At 49.2% G+C, this 20,115-nt stretch overlaps 1 protein-coding gene across 3 annotated transcripts; it reads left to right on the forward strand.

The window, feature by feature from the left end:
• The first annotated feature begins 121 nt into the window (after nt 1-121).
• Nucleotides 122-13,092, forward strand: LOC112554699 (5-hydroxytryptamine receptor 6-like). 3 transcript variants are annotated; one of them, XM_025222665.1, is made up of 4 exons: nt 6,652-7,080; nt 7,338-7,585; nt 10,860-10,951; nt 11,260-13,092. In XM_025222665.1, exons 3-4 carry the CDS (start codon nt 10,934-10,936, stop codon nt 12,511-12,513), a joined length of 1,272 nt encoding a protein of 423 aa, XP_025078450.1. In that variant the 5' UTR covers nt 6,652-7,080; nt 7,338-7,585; nt 10,860-10,933; the 3' UTR covers nt 12,514-13,092. The 3 variants fall into 3 exon arrangements, with proteins under 3 accessions (XP_025078452.1, XP_025078450.1, XP_025078451.1); XM_025222667.1 differs by lacking the exons at nt 6,652-7,080; nt 7,338-7,585 and adding an exon at nt 122-404; XM_025222666.1 differs by lacking the exon at nt 7,338-7,585.
• The last annotated feature ends 7,023 nt before the right edge of the window (nt 13,093-20,115 follow it).

Consider the following 20,115-nt stretch of genomic DNA (forward strand, 5'->3'; position numbering starts at 1 on the left):
GTGGAGAAGTTGTGTGGAAAGTCATCTCCATCAGACCTACTGGAGGCGCGCGCTGGTCTCTCGCCTGCTGTCGGCCATGCCACGTGCCGGTCCTGACCTAGTGCCCTGGTGGAGGGAGGGAGAGAGGCAGGCAGAGGAAGAGGAGAGTGAATAAATAAAGTGTAACAACAGCCTGTTCTTGTCATAGAGGTGGAGTGGGTACCCCTCGCTTTCAGCAATATTTAGCAATAAAACCTTGGGCGAGGTGGCAGGGCCGCAAATGACAGACCGGCACCGACACCAGCACCAGCACCACTGCCTGCCCAGCTTCTCTCTCTCCAGGCTCGCGCGCACTCCATGGCTGCAGCTCACAGCATCCCCCGGAAGGCCGAGGTATGAGCCCGACTCCTCCTGGCATCGCACAGGTATGTCTCTCTTTCTGTGTCACTTGGTTAACTCTCCGTGTCATGACAGTAGCGACCCTGCCCTGTAGGTAGGCACCGCCTGACACTTCCAATGGGAAGCGGCGCGCGACTGGGGGTCAGGGGTCACACTTATTAAATACTTATTGACAGAACTGTCACAGACACAGCTTATTCATCAGACCTCCGTGGTGTGCTCGCTCACGTGATGCTGCGGCACAGGTGACACAGGTAGAGACAGTTACTGTCAGTCTGATGTAGGTATCTACCTGTTCTGCCGCTTTCACTCTTTGCCAAAAATATTTAGCGGTGTCTTGGATAGACAGAGAGAGAGAGACAGAGAGAAATGACAAATCCTTATTTACGACAATAGCAGAGTAAGTAACAGTGATCTCTTGTCACATCTAGCCCTCGCACTAAGTAGCAGAAATAGAAACCTGACATTAACTCACAACAAGGCAATAAGAACATTGAGAGAAATGATGTTGTGTACAAACATATGTTGGTTGATATGTGACTGGACTGTTTGTTTATTGACTACAGCACGTGCTACCTGCGTGCTTTGTGGTGCGAGTAAACATGAGTAACACCGAGAATTGTCTCGCTGTGGACTTGTGGTACTGATGGCTCTTGACATGGAGTTCAGGAAATGGCAAGAGAATGTGTGCGTGACACTGATGTCCTGTGGTAGACAGTAGGTCCTTCTGTCACGTGTCCTTCTGTCACGTGTCCTTCTGTCACGCTAGTGAAATATTAATTATAATTTGTAGGCCACTCAAGCTGACTAACTGTTAGTAGACTAGTAGACTACCCAAGCTATGGCAAGGTAGCCGTTGTTGTCAGGCGGCTAAGTGGCTGACACCGAGCTCGTGACGTCAGGGGCTGAGGTGCACCTGGCTACCGCGCCTTACAGACCAACCTCAACGGTTTGAGTTGTTTACAGATAACAGTAGATAGAGGAAATATACAACTAACCTCTACATTTCACTCTCCAAAACACATCCCTTAATTAATTATCCGCTATGATACGCACCTGCCATCAACGAGCGCCGTAACAGCGTACTACGTCACGTTAACAGCGCACTACGTCACGTTAACAGCGTACTACGTCACGTTAACAGCGTACTTCGTCACGTTACCAGTGTGCTACGTCACGCTAACAGCGCACTACGTCACGCTAGTACACACAACACTGCTTGCAGTCGACACCAGAGACAGAGAATGAGCGACAGTCGGGACTACTCGGACGCTGACTACATTCAGCACGAGCAATGGCGACTGTCAAGGTGCGAATGACCTGTCGCTGTCGCTGTCGTTGGTGTTGACGGCTGGCAGTGTTGTGAATGGTGTACCAACGTGACGTAGCTCACTGTTTACATGACTGTTCATCAATTAACGGATGGGTTTTGGAGGCTGAAGTGTACAGGTTAGGTTTATGTCGCCGGTATCTACCGACATCTGAAAAAACCTCGAACCACTGAGGTTGGCCTTTAACCTCTGGACTGCAGCACACGTTGCCGCGCTTCTCGCGTCCTCGCGATACACGTGCGTGCTGCACAGACGTCAGCCTCCGCATCGAAAATAAGTCCTCGTCGATAAAATGGTCAGAATTTTAAATTATTTCCTACTGTACTCATTGACTGGTAATGTTTAGCGCCTTCTACTCTCGTTTGTTCTCGTGTGTGTAGCCAGGAAAGTCACGTGGTGTAGACATCATTAAACACTCGGAATTACCATCAAAGTCACGTTCACTGCCTGAGTCACGTAACAAAGGACAGATAACCTCCTATCACAGTCTGACTTCCGCAGCAAGGGCACGTAACTCTGATGTGCGAATTGAAGGTGCTCAGACTCATCCAACTCATCCACCAATCAAGATTATTTTTCATGATAAAAAAATCATATCGCAGCCTTGGGTGCAACGTGGCTGCCATTAGTTGCCTCGTCTTCACCTGCTTCTGACACGTGACGTCAAAACAGCTCATAATTTAGCGGCTAAAAACTGACTTGTGAGTCGTGGCCAGCCAGGAGCACCACGTGATTAGTGTCCACACTTCCGGCCGCGGGATCCTGTGGAAACAGCTGCTTAGGGAGGTGATGAAGTGCCACGTGCTGTCCACCACTCTACAGCAGGGAAATGTTAGCCTCCCTGTCTTTGTGAGCCGGGTAGATGCTGTGTCCTCAGTAACAGGTCACATGACAGCAGTAACAAGTCACATGACAGCAGTAACAAGTCACACGACAGCAGTGACAGGTCACATGACAGCAGTAACAAGTCACATGACAGCAGTAACAAGTCACATGACAGCAGTAATCAGACAATAACGAGGACGAGATACCCGCAATACACGGGGTATGACGAGGGCGTGCTACTTTGCCACTACAACAACAACATCTATAACAGCAGGACAGTGCAGCACTCCACCATTCCAGTCCTGTCGCCCACTCACCACAGAATGTAGTAAAATCTTATTAAAGTTCATGTGTTGGATGAGAATCACTCATAACAACAGTCTAGTCACATGATGTTCGTCTAGCGACTGACCCGCTCTCCCACTTCCCTGATATCTGATGTCCGCCTACTCGTCTCCTCTGAAGATTAATGTAATCTCTCTCTCAGCCCCCTTCTGTGCCCCTCCCTCATTGTCTTTGCGACTTTTGCTTTAGAGTAATTTGTCAGTACTGTTCTTCATCCTTCCTTCCTTCGCGTGCTGCTCACAGTCTGAAAGTCAGTCCTTCTCGAGCCTAATACGCTCTTCAACTCGCGTGTTTCTTTTTCTTTTGCATTTCTTCTGTATTTAATGTTTGCTTTCTTTTTTATTTTGCTCCCTCCTTTTGGGTTTTTTGTCTTTGTTCTTCGTTTTTGTTTTTATTATTTATTCCAATACAGTCTAGCGAAATACCTGCAATAGGCAGCAGACACCAGCAACAACAAGAAAGATTTAAAATAAAATGGAGTAAACAGATAAAAATAAACAAATAAAATAGAACTACAGGAACAGCTTAAGCCCGACGGAAGGACAACTAGGAAGTCGACAAGAGCAGGGAGAACAACAATTATGATATAAAATGTAAAAAATAAGTGTTCACGACGACAAACACGACGGTAACGAGCTTTGCTCACGTCACCAGTCGTACTACGACATCGACAACAACGGTTTCTTGTAAGAGACTTGCTCCACGCTCTGTCAGAACTTTACTCGTCAGGCATAAAAATAAAATTATTTTTGCATGAACATCATTCATCACAGTAGCTACAGTGATCTCCACACGGACTCGTGAGGCTGGTCTGATGAGCCACTCACCAGTTGTTTGTCAAGGAGACTAGCGTGACGCATGCGCCGAGTGTTTTAAGTGTCAGAAGCCATTTCTTCTCCTCCAGCAGTCAGACACGACTACAACAATGCACATCGCTACGAGCCGAGTTTTTGGTGAAAATCCTTTGAAATGCGGTAAATCCGTTATTAGCGTGTGACGTCATCCCCGACTTTGGGTTTTTTTCTCTCCGTGCGCGTGATGTGAAGTTTTTTATTTGTTTGTTGAGCGCGCAGCACGTGCAGGAGAGAACTCTATATCTAAGGGGATTTAATTTAAAAAGAACGAGAGGATCTCAGAGCATCGGAGATGTAACTCGCGATCAAGGGCAAATCACTCTCTGATCGCATTCTGACATGGAGAAGGTTTAGAGGATGAACAGCGGGGCGAACTCAAGAATGAACATCAGTAAAATAGTTTGAAACATCTTGATAACCTCTGCCCTCCTCACCCTGTGATCTGTAGCCTCGCAATATGTCCGTGGCGTTGGTTTATCATGAGTAGAGCCGATGTGCCACTCACACTATGGCCTTGCTGGCTCCTGTGCCCACCTCCTTACCCCACCCGCCTGTTGTTGGAGTGTATTGACCTACTTTCGCGTTGTGTACCCGACCTCATTTATAACAGTTTATCTTCTGACTTACTTCCACCACCCAGAGCGTGCAATGAGGAGACCACTCGGCGAAAATAGCTTCCAGAGTTATCGTCCCGTGTTGAATCTGTCCTTCCTCTCCAAAGTGTGAGAAAGGATCGCCCGTCAAAGCCGTTCGACAGGGAACAATGGATTGGGTGTGGCGGAGGGAGAGGAGGGAGAGGAGAGAGAGGAGGTACTTGTCGGACCAGATGGAAGCAATTAGCGAAAGCTGACCAGTAGGGTGGCCACCCCACGTGGTGCTTCTCACTTCTCTCCCTCGGGTGGAGCGATTCCTTCTCGACCTGAGCTTAAAGTCCGGTCTTTAAATAGCTTTTGTTTACTTCAATATTGACAGTAAACAGTCCACCTACCGTCCATCACAACAGGACACTGCGCTGCTACAGTGACATCCTGTGGGACCCTGATGGCGGCGATCTGTCTGTCTGGACTGTCATGATTTTGCTCTCGTTTTGTCCAGAATAAAGGCCCAACACCTCACTAGCCCACGCGCGCGCTTTCTCAGGAACCAGTCTACACTGGTCTGGACCGGTGGCACTCAGTCAACGAAAAACGTGGACACAAGCAGTTGGCAGTAAGACTGTCAGTCCATGTCACAGGACAACAAACCGACAGACGGTGTGCACGTGCATGGCTGACACCAACACAAACATGGACCTCGTGGACCTCCATCTCACCCGCACTGGTGGGCCGGGTGTCAGCCAGTCCTTAGCTCAGGGCCACCCACCCTACACTGAAGGTCTGACAACAAAGTTTGTTGACTTGTTTTCCCGAACTTAACTTTGCCAACTGTCTGCTTACTGTTTACACCTCATAAACAACAAACTCTAGAGAAGTCGGAGATGGCCTCACGCCATGTTCTCAAGTCATACAAGCCTAATCATGCCACACTTCTCTTCCCTCCCCGCCCTGGATGTCTGTTGAAGCTGTTGACTACAGAGATACCTCACAGCTCCTCCTCACCCACCATGATGGACGGAGCGCAGTCGCCACCAGCCACCACCATCCTCACAATAGGGAGACGGTGTAGTCTGGCGAGACACTAACACCCTCCTTCTCATTCCTTCCAACGGGGGTTCGAATCCTGAAGTAGACAGGAAGAAATGGCTCCAAGGAATAGACTGGTTGTTTCAAGCAGGACCTGCTCGCTTCCACACAAGACTGAACTTGCGTCCCACCTCCCCCTGTCGCCTGCCGAGTTGTCAGGTCTCCCCACCCCCCGTGTCTAGTCAGGTCTCCCCCCCTGTCTAACAAAAACAAGCTCACAAGCTCTCTGAACGCTCACATGTCCAGTAGAAGTGATCAGTGGCTGTGCAAACTAACCCCCGCTGCCGTTTTCACCACTGAGCAGCGTGAACTGCGCATGCGCTGAATAATTAAAGAAAAGCCCTCATTGTGTTCCGTATTCATTGTCTGGTAATGGGAGCTGCATCAAGCTTGGACACCTCCTGGAATTTGACACTACAGTGTATTTTCTCCTTGACATCCTGTACTCTCTGTGGCAGCCAATTAAAATACTGGAGTATGGAGTATGACTGAGCCTCCCTCCCAGTTCCTTCACACATTCTGCTGCCATCTGTCTTTTTACAGAACCGCGTGACAGCTTTAACGGTTAGACACAAATAAAACCCAGCGTTGACCCCGGGTACAGCGATCGAGCGTTTGTTGCCCAATACAGAGAGATAAATGAGATTCTTTTAGTGGGAAGACAGAGTGATCGGAGGAAAACAAGATGCACCGTGTGTCAGCAAGTGCACTAACCAGACACTTTCACAAAACTCACTTGTTTGGTTCGTTCCTATTTTTGCCTTTCTAAAGACATTTCTCTTCCTCCCTGAAAAGGTCTGGCACGATGTTTTAGCAAGAAACAAACATCGTTTGCAGACGACACTTCATCTGATGACAGACACTCTGCCCACACATGGCGGCCATAAACTTGCATTTCACTTGTTGTTTGTTGTTTTGTTTGTGTCTTTATTTCTGTGTCTACATATCTGCATTCCTCCTTTTTCCTTCCCGAGAACAATGAACATCCATGGTGTTGCCGCAGTAGGTGTTGATGGTTCGTATCTCGACTTCATCTTTAAGTTCGTTTTTATTGTTCAGTCCGCCATCTTGGGCGGGGGGGGGGAGGGTGCGATATGAAGTGTTTGTTTAATTCTGAAATAAGGAACTAACATCCATCCACCCAGTCAGCCAGCCAGCCAGCCAGCCAGACAAAGAGTCAGTGAAGCCGCCAGCCATGTGTAGAGAGGAGGATGCCAGGCTCCATCACAGCCTCGTGGTTGGCCATAACACAACTGGTGTTTGTCTCCTGGACTGTCGACTGACCTCCTGAGGGCATGGTGTCACCTGACCTCACCTTTGTCCTGTCAACGTCATTATGGCCACTTGATGATGTCTTCGTGTATCACATGACAACCATCTGTCTCGTTATGTCCATTGTCTGGTCAGTTCCTGTTTGTCAGGAGTGGTTCTGTTGTAGGTGCACCACTCACAGTGGGAGTCCAGCCCCTTTAAGCGGAGGGTTTGAGTGGGAAGGAGGGACAAGCGGTTCCACAGCCCGGCACCAACACTGAGTCCATCGAGGAAACGAACTTTCCAGCATCTTTGTTTTCCTGTTGGTTCAGCGAGCGCCTGCGTGTGAACTCGTCTTTTGTAATGGCAACCTGAGTTTTTCTCCATTTGTGCTGAACGGAGTCTGTCAAGACAGTGAGTTTCGTTTATTTATTAACTTATATTATTTTTATTGTATTAACCAGCAATACTGTAGTTTAAATGCCCGGCCAATGAAACTGGACACAACAATGCTTCAAATAGTTTGTCTTTCTCTCTGTCTCTACGTGAATATGACTGTATGTCAGAGACTCGGAGAGAAAGAAAAAGATACAGATGGACATAAACAAGAAAAAAAGGATCCGTTGTGTGCTCTTGCAATGTCTGAAGTGATTTTCTTGTCTGGCTTTTAGCCACGAGTTGTGAAGCTGCCAGCGCCATCGCGTGCTCTCCGGTTTCCCTCGGTGTGAAATCCATCCCAGGTGTCGCTAGTCTCTGCGTGGGATTGAACCTTGTGAAGAAATTCTACTCTTGTATTTTATCTTGCTTTTGTTTCCCTGGTGACAACGAGGTGCGCTGCACACCTGTGGCTGATCAATCTCAGTCGCTCTTCATCAAGTACAAGCAGGTCGCCATCGCTTGACGGCCTCAACCTTCTTGGGTGAGAAAAACAAACTCTGACAACAAACATGTTGCCATGGCTTTATGGCCTTCCTGTCTGCTTGCAGACTGTACTGCTAGATATGTTTGTATTAAATAAAATAATAACAACAACAACAACAACACAACCCATTTCTGCACCATCGAGCAGACTGAATGCACTTCACACATGTAAAGACAAAGGACACTGTGACAGTCACACCACACAGATTGTTTGTGCGCCACTCGCAGTCGAGAGAAATAAATTTAATAATCATAATAATAAAGAAACAACAAAACGAACTTACGGAGGCACGCAACATAAGATGCCAACATGTCTACAGACTGACAGATGCCAGGATGAAGCATGAAGCCAGTAGCTGCTCCCAGTTGCCCGTTGAAAAACTGAAAGCGAGGCTGCAAGTGTCCACACCACACTTCCGGTGGTAGGGCGCCTTCAGCAGACGGTCATCGTGTTTACTGCTCGCAGTTTGTGAAATGCTGGTCGCAAAAGGGTACCATGGTAACAGGCAATGACAGCACAGACCAGAAGCCATTCACAGCCACTCATATCATGTTCACACAGGCAATGTTTACACAGGCAATGTTTACACAGGCAATGTTTACACTGGCAATGTTTACACAGGCAATGTTTACTAACTGCCTTCAGATCGCTCTCATCCACTATGAACCAGAAACTGAGATGTGGTTCCTGTATTACTTTGAAACTAATGATATCGCAGAATGTAGATACTAGTGTCGGTGTGGATTGCCTTATTTGCAAGAGCACCTACTCAGCAACCGGTCACAAACGGTAACTGTAGGCTGTGGCAGCTGCTCAGAGTGTAGTGAACATCGACACAGTCATCAGGAGTCTGTGACAAAGCAAATCAGTCAACGTGGAAACAGTCGTGTGTCTGATGAAATCATCCATGGATCACTAGGATCACCATGGTGGTCAAGCAGCGAGGACAGAGCGGACTGCACTGTGTGACCTCTCCACCGGTGAATGGCTCAGAAACCGTTATGGTCAGGTGAAGGAGGAGGAGTCCATGGGTCACCAGAGGGCGTAGTTGGAGCCACAAAGGCCACAGACAAGCACCTCGCTGAACAGAAGGACGATGAAGCATGTGTCGAATATAGGCACGAAGCAGGTCAACGGAGACAACCACATGACTACAGACAGCGAGCTCCCTCCAGCGGTCAGACGAAGGGACACCACTCCATCACATCAACTTTATAAACATTTTGTTTACTGAGATCACAATAGCAGACAGGAGGATGAAATAAAGTCAGGAAACAGGATAGGGTGAGCAAAGTCAACCGTTTAATACCTGTATTACAATGAAAACTGGTTGGAGTTGTTCATTGCTTTGTTGTTGTTGTTGTTGTTGTTCAGATGCTCATTAATAACATTCGAGTTCTCCCTTCCATGATACCAAGTAATACCACATAAAGCACAATATTCCAGTTATCACCATTCCCGTGGTTTCGAATGTTAAACTTTTAAGTTTCTAGCCCACGCCCTTCTGTAAAGACGCCCTAAGTACCTGCCTCCTGATGTAGTTGTAGGCAGAGCTGATGTAGTTGTAGATGTAGTCGTAGTCGTAGGCCGAATGCACAGCGCTTACAACATGAAGGGAGGCGGCATTGCAGCATCCCAGTCCCCTCAAACAGGGGGAAGCTGAGACATGTTCACTCAGTGCCCTCTAAGGCGACAAGAGTTCTAGAAATTTGCAAGAACCGAAGAAGCACGAAGCAAGAAGGCAAGAAGAAATGATCTCAAGCTTGAGTTGGCAGTAAAGCAAATTGTGTGTGGCGGGCTTTCACAGTTGCCGAGGTAGAGAAAAACGGAATGTTGCTTGTCTTCTGTGTACAACCACAGCAACTGCGGCTGTCAGAGTGAGAGAAAGTCAGCACGACAAATAACACTCGTTTGCACCAGGTCAGAGGTCAGCAAGGACCTCGATGGCGGAGTCTGAGGGAATGAATGTCGTGTCCTAGTCATGATAAGGAAGGAAAGAGTAACATCTACTGGACATGAGAGAGAAATGAAAACAGAAGGCTGTAGAAAAAATACATCAACGATAAGAAGGAAGATAAATGAAAACTGACATAAACTAGAAAAACTTGACAATAGACAACAAGAATGATGATCGGAGACAATACACTTTAAAAAATCCTGGATAAAACAGAGGACAGGAACGATGAAGAAATATCCAACAAACAGTGAAGAAACAAACAGCCGACAGGAGGACAAGTGGACAAGGACCCCCTGTACTCTTGACATTAATGTCAACGGTCATCAGTCACACTTTGTGCGGCTAAAGCTGTTAAAGTTCTTCAAGTTTTGTGTTTCATTAATTAGCGAAGGAAGGAAGATGTGACAGGAAGAAAAGGTGTCGTGCTTGTACTGAGATCCTGCGTGCTCAAGCACCTGCCTCCGGAGTTGTAACGGATGGTAGAGGAGTTGCTGAGATGTGTGGCGAGAAGGTTGATGAAAGGACCGTGGACGATATATGGAGGACGGTTTGTTACAGACATAAGCGATATTTTATATGCAACAGGTCATTGCAACTGCTGTTACAATTCCTGAGCTGTATCAGTGAGTGACAGAAGGAAGGCAGCTGGGAAAGGTCTCTGTCTGCAACAGGTAATTCGTACCGGAAGAAGGTCAAGAGGTGGGATCCGCCCTGGACATCCACCCCACGGCGATCAATAGGCTCGATGGCTGTTCTTGTTCGCCAACGGAAATGCATTTGTGGAAATGAAGGGATTATTTTGTTCGCTGAACATGTATTACAATGGACAGCATCCGGGTATATTTTACACTGCCGCCATAGCAGTGCATAGCCGCGTGTAGCCGCGGGATATCACACAAGTCGGCAAAGTTTAGCTGATGAAAAAACCTGTTTGTCAGCATCGCAAGGGGCTGACCTCGTGTTACTGGCCACCCGACTGGTCAGCCGCTGGGGGCGCCATCTGGGACTGATCTAGGGGACATGTCCCCTGCATGCAGGCTGTCCGTCTGTCCAAATGTTGGACGCATTTATATTTCTGCTTTGCGAAGTCCACTTTAGAGGACTGGACGGAAACTGCGGCTGTAGTCTGCACAGGAGTGACACAGGGTGACACAGTGACATCCTCTAGCTTTGACACCCGACCATGCTGCTTGTCGACAGATCATAGAACTGTTCCTTGCTACTATATGTGTTGATGATGACGACGACGATAACGGTGATGACTAAATAGCAGCGATGATGACGAGATAAGGATACGATCTCTTTATTTTTCAGATTGCTGGTGTGAACAGCACTGACGAGAGTCGCCAGCTTTAGCCCCACGCCCTTGTTTTTCTCTCATTTGTCAAATGGAGGAACTCGATATGGTAAAGTTGCTGGCTTCCTTGAAAGTCTCTGTCTCAGACATGATTCCCTTCATAATTGTGTGCCAGTCTCTCATGCTGCTCCTTTTTCTTCTCCCTTCTCTATCGCCTTACCTTGTTTGTGAATCTCTAGTCGCGAAAAGATAGAAAGGAAGAAGGTAAAAACGGAGAAAAAAGTGACATTTATGTAGTGTAGAAGACAGGGAGGCCATTGACAAGTCGCTGACTGCCAGATGGTTGTTGATGTTGTTGTGACTGGGAACACGTGGTGGGTGTGAATCCTGTCTACACCTGTCTTTGACATTCCCTAGGAATCGTCCACACTCTCCAAGCACATACTGTACAGCGTGTACCTCAGCTACACCGACGACATGGGCGACCTGGTGGACGAGGACAGCAGAGACAAGTACGGCGAAGTGGAGGGCGACCTGGACTTGCACAACAGCTCGTACGAGAGAGGCTTCGTGCACAGCGCCAACATCGGCATCTTCATCACCGTGTGCAACATCCTCATCGCCCTGCTGCTGATATCGCTGGTGCTGGTGGCGCGCGCCACGAGAACTCAGTTCGTCTTCCAGCAGGTCCTCAACCTCGCCTTCTCCGACCTGTGCTACAGCGTCATCGTCGACCCCTTCACGGTGTACTTCGAGCTGCAGTCGTGGCAGTTGTCCAGCGGCTTCTGCGTGACGTACATGGTGGCGGACAACGTCCTGCCCTGCGTGTCCTTCCTCGTGCTTGTCGTTCTCAACTCCGACCGCATCCTCTTCTCGCTGTCGCCCGCCATGTACCACCGCTGCTTCCGGCGACGATGGGCGAGGACCGCCATGTTCCTGACGCCCTGGCTGGCGGGCTGCGGCGTCATCGTCCCGCTGTGGCTGCTGACGGCGACCACGTGGCCCCGGCCAGGCATGTGCATCTACGGCATCAACATGACGGCCGCCATCGCCTCAGCAGTGCTCTCCCTTTACTTGCCTTCCATCATTCTCGTCGTCATCACCGTCCTCAACTTCGTCACCCTCATCGGTGGGATGCCCGAGGACTTCAACGATCTGCCCCTGAGAACTGGGCCTGGGGCTGTTGGTGGGGCCTGTCGGGGTTACACCGGGGGTGGGGCGGAGAACAAGCGACCTCTGGTGGCGACGCGGTGCTCGCGACTGTCGCCGGTGGAGAAGGTGGCACTGCGGCGCGGTCACCGGTCTCTGGTGGTGGCGGTGTGCGTGGCCAACATCGTGTCCATCATCACCCAGCTGCCGTTCGGCGCCATCTCCATGCTGGAGCCGCAGTGCGTGGAGGCGGGCTGTCAGTCCACCGTCAAGCTGCTGCAGGCCCTCAGCTGGCTGCGCTCCGCCACCTTCACTCTGCGTCCCCTGCTTTTCATCCTCCTCACGCAACAGCTGCGCCGCACGTGCTGCGACCTCCGCAACACCGGCTGCGACTCCTCCAACCCCTACTGCCAGGCCTCCAGCCCCGGCCCCAACACGCAGACCGAGCGCCTGGAGCTGGGCTCCACCAGCAACTCCGTTGTCCTTGGCAACAGCGCCAAGTGCGCCGGCACCATGGTGTGAGGTCGTCGCTGCAAGAGAGAAGCAGAGACAGCGAATCGTGACAGCTGTGTCGCGGAAATATGGACACACGTGACACACGTGACACGCGTGACACAGGCCACACGACCTGATGACAGGCACGAACCCACAATCCAGCAGGTGTCCATGACCTGGGTCAGATACACTTTTGTCGGCTTACACTGTGACCTCCACCACGTGCAGCAAGACACGGGTTGTCTCCACCTGACGACACCAGCGCCTCCTGTGGCGCCTCCACCCGCCTCTGCTCCTCGTCAGCGTAACGATGGACGTAACTAGTGCTTCAGTCGAGCGAATACGATAGGAGCACGTGACTGTGCCGTCAGCTGCAGGCGAGGACCTGACGTCAGAACATCACTGGACATTCTGTGCGTCACAACATCACGTGATGGACGTTGGAGTATGACGTCAGGAGCCACCTATGACGTCTGCATGGGATGACTACGTGAAGTAGGACAATCATTCAACTTTTGTGACCGGCTATGAGCAGTGAGTCACTATAGACGGCTATGAGCAGTGAGTCACTATAGACGGCTATGAGCAGTGAGTCGCTATAGACGGCTATGAGCAGTAGACGGCTGTGAGTCGCTATAGACGGCTATGAGCAGTGAGTCGCTATAGACGGCTATGAGCAGTGAGTCGCTATAGACGGCTATGAGCAGTGAGTCGCTATAGACGGCTATGAACAGTGAGTCGCTATAGACGGCTATGAGCAGTGGCGGCCCGATGGCACAGAGGTGAAGATGGTGAACATTGTGTGTAACAGTCAGATCTCCCCGGTGCTTTTGTAGTTTAATGTGATGATTGGAGTGAAACGCGTGACGTGAGGTAGCTTTGGGTTGTGATTGAGTAAAGAGCAGCAAACCGCAGACTGCCATGTACTGCCATGTACTGCCATGTAGTGCCATGTACTGCCTGTAGTGTCATGTACTGCCATGTACTGCCATGTAGTGTCATGTACTGCCATGTACTTGTCATGCGCGTTACTGGGGGACATCCCAGAGGCAGGGCACTCACTTTCATTGCACGAGGTGCACCCGACGCCAGATCCTTCACACACCCGCTGGTGACTGCTCCGTGTTACCTCAGTGCAGGGAGAAACATTGAACTGTCAGGGTCACATCCTGACATAGCAAGTGCACTGAACTGTCAGGACGACTACATTGTGACAGAGGTTACCCGAGTAACAGCGACACAAGGACGTCACCGTCGGTCAAGCAGTAACTTGTTGTAGGGACTTCGGTACAAAATATTTACTGATGGTCTGTTAAAAGAAAAGTGAACACAAACAAAGCAATGAAGCGATACAGTTACAGTTCTTGGTTCCGAGGGCTCTACCTGAGGGTCAGGGTGGGAGCAAGACGAGGTCAAGGTCTCAGACTGTACGTCTTGCCGTCGATGGCTGATTGGACGAAACAAGTCTGACAGAATCATTAGAGAATTTGTGGCTTGACTTGAGTTGGTTTGTCAGCTGTCGTGTGCAGGTTGTCACTTGTCTGAGGTTGCAGCAGTTCGTGATGACGAAACTTTGAAAACTTGTAACTGCAGGACAGGACAGACTGGCGGTAGTCTCGTGCAGCCCTGGTCTCCATGTCTGGGACTCTAAACATTGAGACTGTCTTGGCACCGGACAATCACAGCACGCTGTCTCTGAGACACGTGACCTTTCCCTGTCATTCTCTCTTACTTTTGTTATTACTTTTGTACACGAGTTAGAAAAAATATACAATCCGTGCGCTGTCGGATCCCATAATACACAAACTGTGGGCCACCTGTAGTGACCTCACAGAACTTGTTGATTCTGGCATTCTGCCGACATTTAAAATACTTCGGTGGGGAGAGAATGATGTTTTTGATCAGTAAAATCAGTGGTGGAGAGAATTGTGAATATTAATCAGTGGTGGGGAGTATTGTGTATCAGTATTGCGAATCAGTATTGTGAATATTAGTCAGCAACAATCAGTCGAAAGGCTTGTGGCGGAGGAGTGGGCGGCTGCGTTGCTAGGAGACATGGACAGACCCTAACATCAGTTTCTGTTATCATGATGTCAGACTAGTGGAGCAGAACCTCCCCCAGTGTGTGGAGTCTACAGGTGCTAGAGTAGACAAGACCATTGCCGGTGTCTCCACACGCTGCAGGATGACCAAGACCCTGACAGGGGGAGGGTGTATGGCCTCGGGACTGTCCTCCGCTGACGTGTCACGTGACAGGGAGTCAAGGTAGAGACAGGGAACAATGAAGGCACCATAGGGTTAAGGTCATTATTATGAGCAACACAACAACAACAACAACAACAACAAACTCTACTGTATTTCAGTCTTTAAAACAATGATATGTTGCTGAAGAAAAATAATGTTAATGTAACCATCCTTATGACGATCAGTGGGAGGGACAAGGAGAGGGAAGGCAAGAAACAGATAAGAAAAGGTGGACAAAGAAAGGCAAGACGAGGAAAGGAAAAACAAAGCAAAACATTCGGCTTTATCCACCACCACCATCATCACCACCACCACGTGAAGAAAGGCGGGTGGCGACCATAGGGGTGCATACAAAGCTCGCTGTCGGCCTTCAGAGGTAGTCGGGTGGATGGCGAAAGATCGAGACCCGTGAGTTGCGAGTATCGACAAGATATACATGTAGTGTGTAACAGTGTGTTGTTGTCGCTATGTACAACTCTGTATATAAACTGTTGTACTACATATTGACTAGGTATATATAGTGTGTGTTGTGTAGACTGTTTACTGACTAACATCTATTACTGTACGTTGTTGTCTAATATCACATCTCAGCTGACGGTTCACCCTGCAGTGTAAGGTTCACCCCCCCACACACACAGCTGCAGCAGCTGACAGGGGCTTTCGACATGGGGAGCGATGGAGTGAAAGTCTCGGGTACTTTGGAGAGACTGACAGTGCCAGGTCGTTGAAGTGTTCACCTGTACAAGCCGCACACCCGCCTCCACGTCGTTGTTGCCAGTGACTGACTGGCGAGTGCTGGTCTCACGTGCGGTGGGCGTGTCTGTCAGTCTGTCAGTCTGTTGGTCACGTCTGCTAGCTTCCTGTTGGTGTCTGCTTCTAGACAGGTGTCGTCTGCAAATCGTAGGTTCTACATCAGCTTTCCACCGATGGAAACAGGTGTGATGGTCCTTGGAGGGTTTCACGCGGGATGTTCTCCGAGGTGAAGAGGACAGGTGATAGGTGGCGCCCTCGCGTGACAGTTGCCTCCTCTGTGGCAGCCAGCCAGTCCTGTACCCGTCCTTGTAGACAACACTTTCAGGACTTTCACCAGACCCTCTTCCATGCGAAATGTTCGAATCCGTCATTTGTTGTTTTGTTGAGTGGCTAGTCGGACAAGTCCGGATGTAGTCCGTCACTTCCGCTCCCGCCTGTGTGCACTGCTTGACAGCCACCCTACCTACAGGGACATGGCCACACTGCCTTCTGGGAAATCTTGGGAAAGGTAACGGCTAAGGGAGTTAATCCATAGACAAGAGACTATGATGCTAACATCAGTACTCGGGTGTATTCTTTAGTCCTGTGTCACACTCGGGTGTATTCATCAGCACTGTGTGACACTCGGTTGTGACAGTGTTTGCGACTGTTGTGTACATCAATAATGTAAAATGTCACTGTCTACAACCTCACGCAACAACCTGTCATATCGCGTGAGTCCGTCACAGTTATCCTCCACCTCCTCATCTTTGTCACGTGACACTATCCACAGACAGCAGCACACGTGATTTCTATTGATCGATGGAAAAAATGTGCGCAAGGAAGCATTACAGGTAGAGTGTGTCACGGAACACCTACAGGTAGTCTACATCAAACCTACATGTACCACGTGGAGCTGTCACGGCGACAGTCGTCATCAGCAAAGTGATCAAACTTTGTTAGACAGCAGCATTTAGTTTGGAATTGTAATGAACAATGAAGAAATACATAGACAGCTCAGTGACCCTTGTTGGCAGTGTCATGGGGATGGAAGGACAGTCCTGGGAGCCACAAGGATGACATGTCACTGTCTGCAGGATGTGACACGAGGTCGGGAGACCCTGTCGTTGACGACTGTCCTGCTACAGAAGGTGACAAAGATTGCAGTCACACACTGTCACGGTCTGTGTTAGACATGGCCCCTCACACGTGACTGTAATGTGTATGTATGTGTATATATGTCACAACATCATCTTGTAAGAGAAAAACCCTGATAACAGGGTTGCACAGGACGCTAGTGACTAACTTCACGCAGTCTCTAGACTGGGAAAAGCTGGGTACATCCGGGTACCAGTAAGTAATATGTTCAACACCACCAGCTCATTCCCTTCTAACCTTCCCTCTCCCCCAACACTGTCATCACAGTAACTGTCGTCGGTGTCACTGTTATTACTGTCTCTGTTATCGCCGTCACTGTCATCGGTCACTACTGTCGCTGTCATCACTATCACTGCTATTATGTCAGTGTCATTACCATCCTCGCCTCACCCGCCATTTCTTGTACCTGTGCAGAACATTACTCAACTTTTTTCTCTTCTTCTTCCTTTACTTTTTGCGATGACGGAGGCCAGTCTCGGCAATGTCTCCTCTAAGCTGAAAATGGAGGCTTACCGCAGCCGCTGGAAGGATAAACAAAGCGAAAACTCAAAGAATCCTTGCAAGAGGCTTGTTTTTAACCCAGGCCTGTGCAGGCAGGAGAGGCAGACAATGAGACCATCAAATTTGTCTTTGACGACAAGAGGCTTAGAGAAGAGATGTCAGGTGTCTGTGGTTGGTGCCGACAGCAACATGTCCAGCGGTAGCAGCTGCACACAGTGGACTGGCGTCCACAGACTTCTGTGAGTCAGTCTGTCAAATGATGAGCAGCTCGTCACACAGGTATCCAGGTCTGGGTTGGCATGGCGACACGGTCTTTGACAATCTAGACTGTTTGACAAATTGAAAGTGTAGACATCGACAACCCACAGGAGGGAGGATGGAGTCGACAGGTACCAGTCTGTCAGCTCATGTGGAGGACTGTGTACAGTGATTATAACAACATTTCTCGCTCACCGTTTGCCGTTCTTACAAGTCGTTTGTTATTTTACTTGTTATGGACTGTGTGCTACCATTGCTCACACAATACAGTATTTGGAATGTTGTACACCTGTACAGGTGGAAAACATAGCTCCCACTGTGGACCCCACCATCTCTCAGCATCATTGACTACGTCCACTGCGGACACGTGAAATGGCATGTTGTGACTTGCTGGACATTTTGTCACAATGACCTCTGACCTGGGGCCAAGCCCATGAAGGAGTCGTCGTGCCTACAGTGCGCCTCGCAACACACGGGGGGGGGGAAGAGGTGGGGAGGGATGGGATGGGAGGTTGGGGCTTGGCGGAACTTGCTTACAACTGCGGCAGTTGTGGTGAGCAGCTTACAGCCCAGACAAAGCAGCAGACCATGGTGACCACGGGCAATGGGAGAAAGGAATTTGTAAACATGGCAATGAGGACATCCACTGCCAGCAGGATGAGACCCTGACCCGAATGGCTGACTGGCTAGAGAGATCATGTGACCTCCAAGACCTAAACTGTCACAATTTCGTGTGTTTGATTATCTCCACTCAGCTGTCAACCAAGTACAAGTGTCTGTAAGTGTCTGTAAGTGTACATTCAAGTCACTGCTGTCCACGTGGCTTTCACTGCACGTGTCTGTGTTCACGTGACCGCAGTCTTGGTGGCTTCCAGCATCTGTGACTGGACTCACCAATGTCACTGTCTTCTCTGTCATTACAAGCTCCAAGCTTTGGGTGTGCATGCCAATAGTTCTTCCGGTGGCTGTGTGCGCATGCTCGTGGCTTTTGGTGGCACAAGCAGATGTTGTGTGGAGGTTGTGGCAGCAAACAATGGCTTCTTGTCACCACCAGCACGGGGGACTGCAGTGCACGAAACCTGAATCTGGCAAAAAGCTGAGTGTCATCAGGTCTATTTTTAATCACTCGCAGCAGGTAATTAATGTCATTACCGTAATTAATGTCATTACCGTAGGTCCACACTGATGGAGCCAGGAGGGGGTGCAGCCCCACAAACCAATACCTAATACATTTGCCGCATCAGAGAGCTCTGGTTGTGACAGCCTCTCAAGCACCATGCCTCTCGCATCTCAATCTTCTGTGACAGTCACAGCTTCTTGTCACACCTGTCTGTCTGTCTGTCCGTCTCTGTGGTGGGTTTGCTGGAGGATGGAGTCCGCCTTTTGTATTGTTTTGTGTTTTTGCCTGCTTTGCTGTGTTCAAGCGAATGGAACTGTCGACTTGTATTGGTTTGTGTTTTACAGAAAATAAACTGTCAGTGGAAATATTTGTCAAGATTTTACTGTCAATGTTTGTCATTGAGTGTGAGTACGTGTGCATGTGTGTGTGTGTGAAGATTGAATTAGCAGCTAGAACCACTTTGTGACTTGCCTTCTCTTTCTACATTTTGTCACGCGAGCACACACACACACACAGATGCTCGTGATAGAACTACACACAACATACAGGTCTACATCAACTTTCAAAACGAAAATGCCAAGATGCCCTCTGGGGAAGACCACTCTCCACTCGTCGCTAAGTGTCGGCGTCGCTGAGAGATGATATCAGGTGTGAAGTGGAGATCACCTGATGTTCACATCGCTCCCCCAGGTGTCGCCATTGTTCCTTAAGGTAAATATCACACCTAAATACATCGCGCCCTTACGTGGTCACATAAAGTAGCTAAATGTTTACAAGACTAAACCCTCACATTAGTCACCTACACGTTCACATTACTCACCCACACATTCACATTACTCACCCACACATTCACATTACTCACCCACACATTCACATTACTCACCCACACATTCACATTACTCACCCACACATTCACATTACTCACCCACACGTTCACATTACTCACCCACACGTTCACATTACTCACCTACACATTCGCCCCACGCACCTAACTTTCACCTAAACCCTTACATCACGTGCATGAATGTTCACATCAGACCTATAATCTCTGGTATTGTAACCTGCATGTTCACAGTGCACCTTGATGGTGGCGATAGGTGCTCAAAGATTCACATTCAAATAATCAAGTCAAAAGATATTTCACAGTCAGAAGCTAAATACAGAGATCCCCCTCCTAGATACTCACAGAGTGAATACAAGTGTTCACATCACAAACACACACCTGAACATCACACACACCTGAACATCACACATATCTGAACATCACACACACAGAGGTTTACAAGGACACAGGGCAGGGCGAGATGCGAGGATGGAATGCACAGAGAGAGGGAGGAAGAAGGAGCCAGACTGGTGGCGCGGTAACCGAGGGTCGATCAGTCGATGGTGAACTCGCCTGTGGAGCCGGAAAGCTACAAAGCAGAGATGAGAGCCGCCACCCTTATTAAATTTCCAATAATAGCTCCAACACTGCAGCGATCGTGGGGGTGGGGTGGTGTGGGTGCGGTGGGGAGGGGGAGGGACGCTTGTGACGACGTTCTCTGCGTGCCCACGTCATATCACGTGGTGTCCGCTATTTTTAACGGCTACCCCCCTGACAGGCCCCCTCCCTGTAA

Source organism: Pomacea canaliculata, linkage group LG13 (assembly GCF_003073045.1).
Source record: "Pomacea canaliculata isolate SZHN2017 linkage group LG13, ASM307304v1, whole genome shotgun sequence".
NCBI lineage: Eukaryota > Metazoa > Mollusca > Gastropoda > Architaenioglossa > Ampullariidae > Pomacea > Pomacea canaliculata.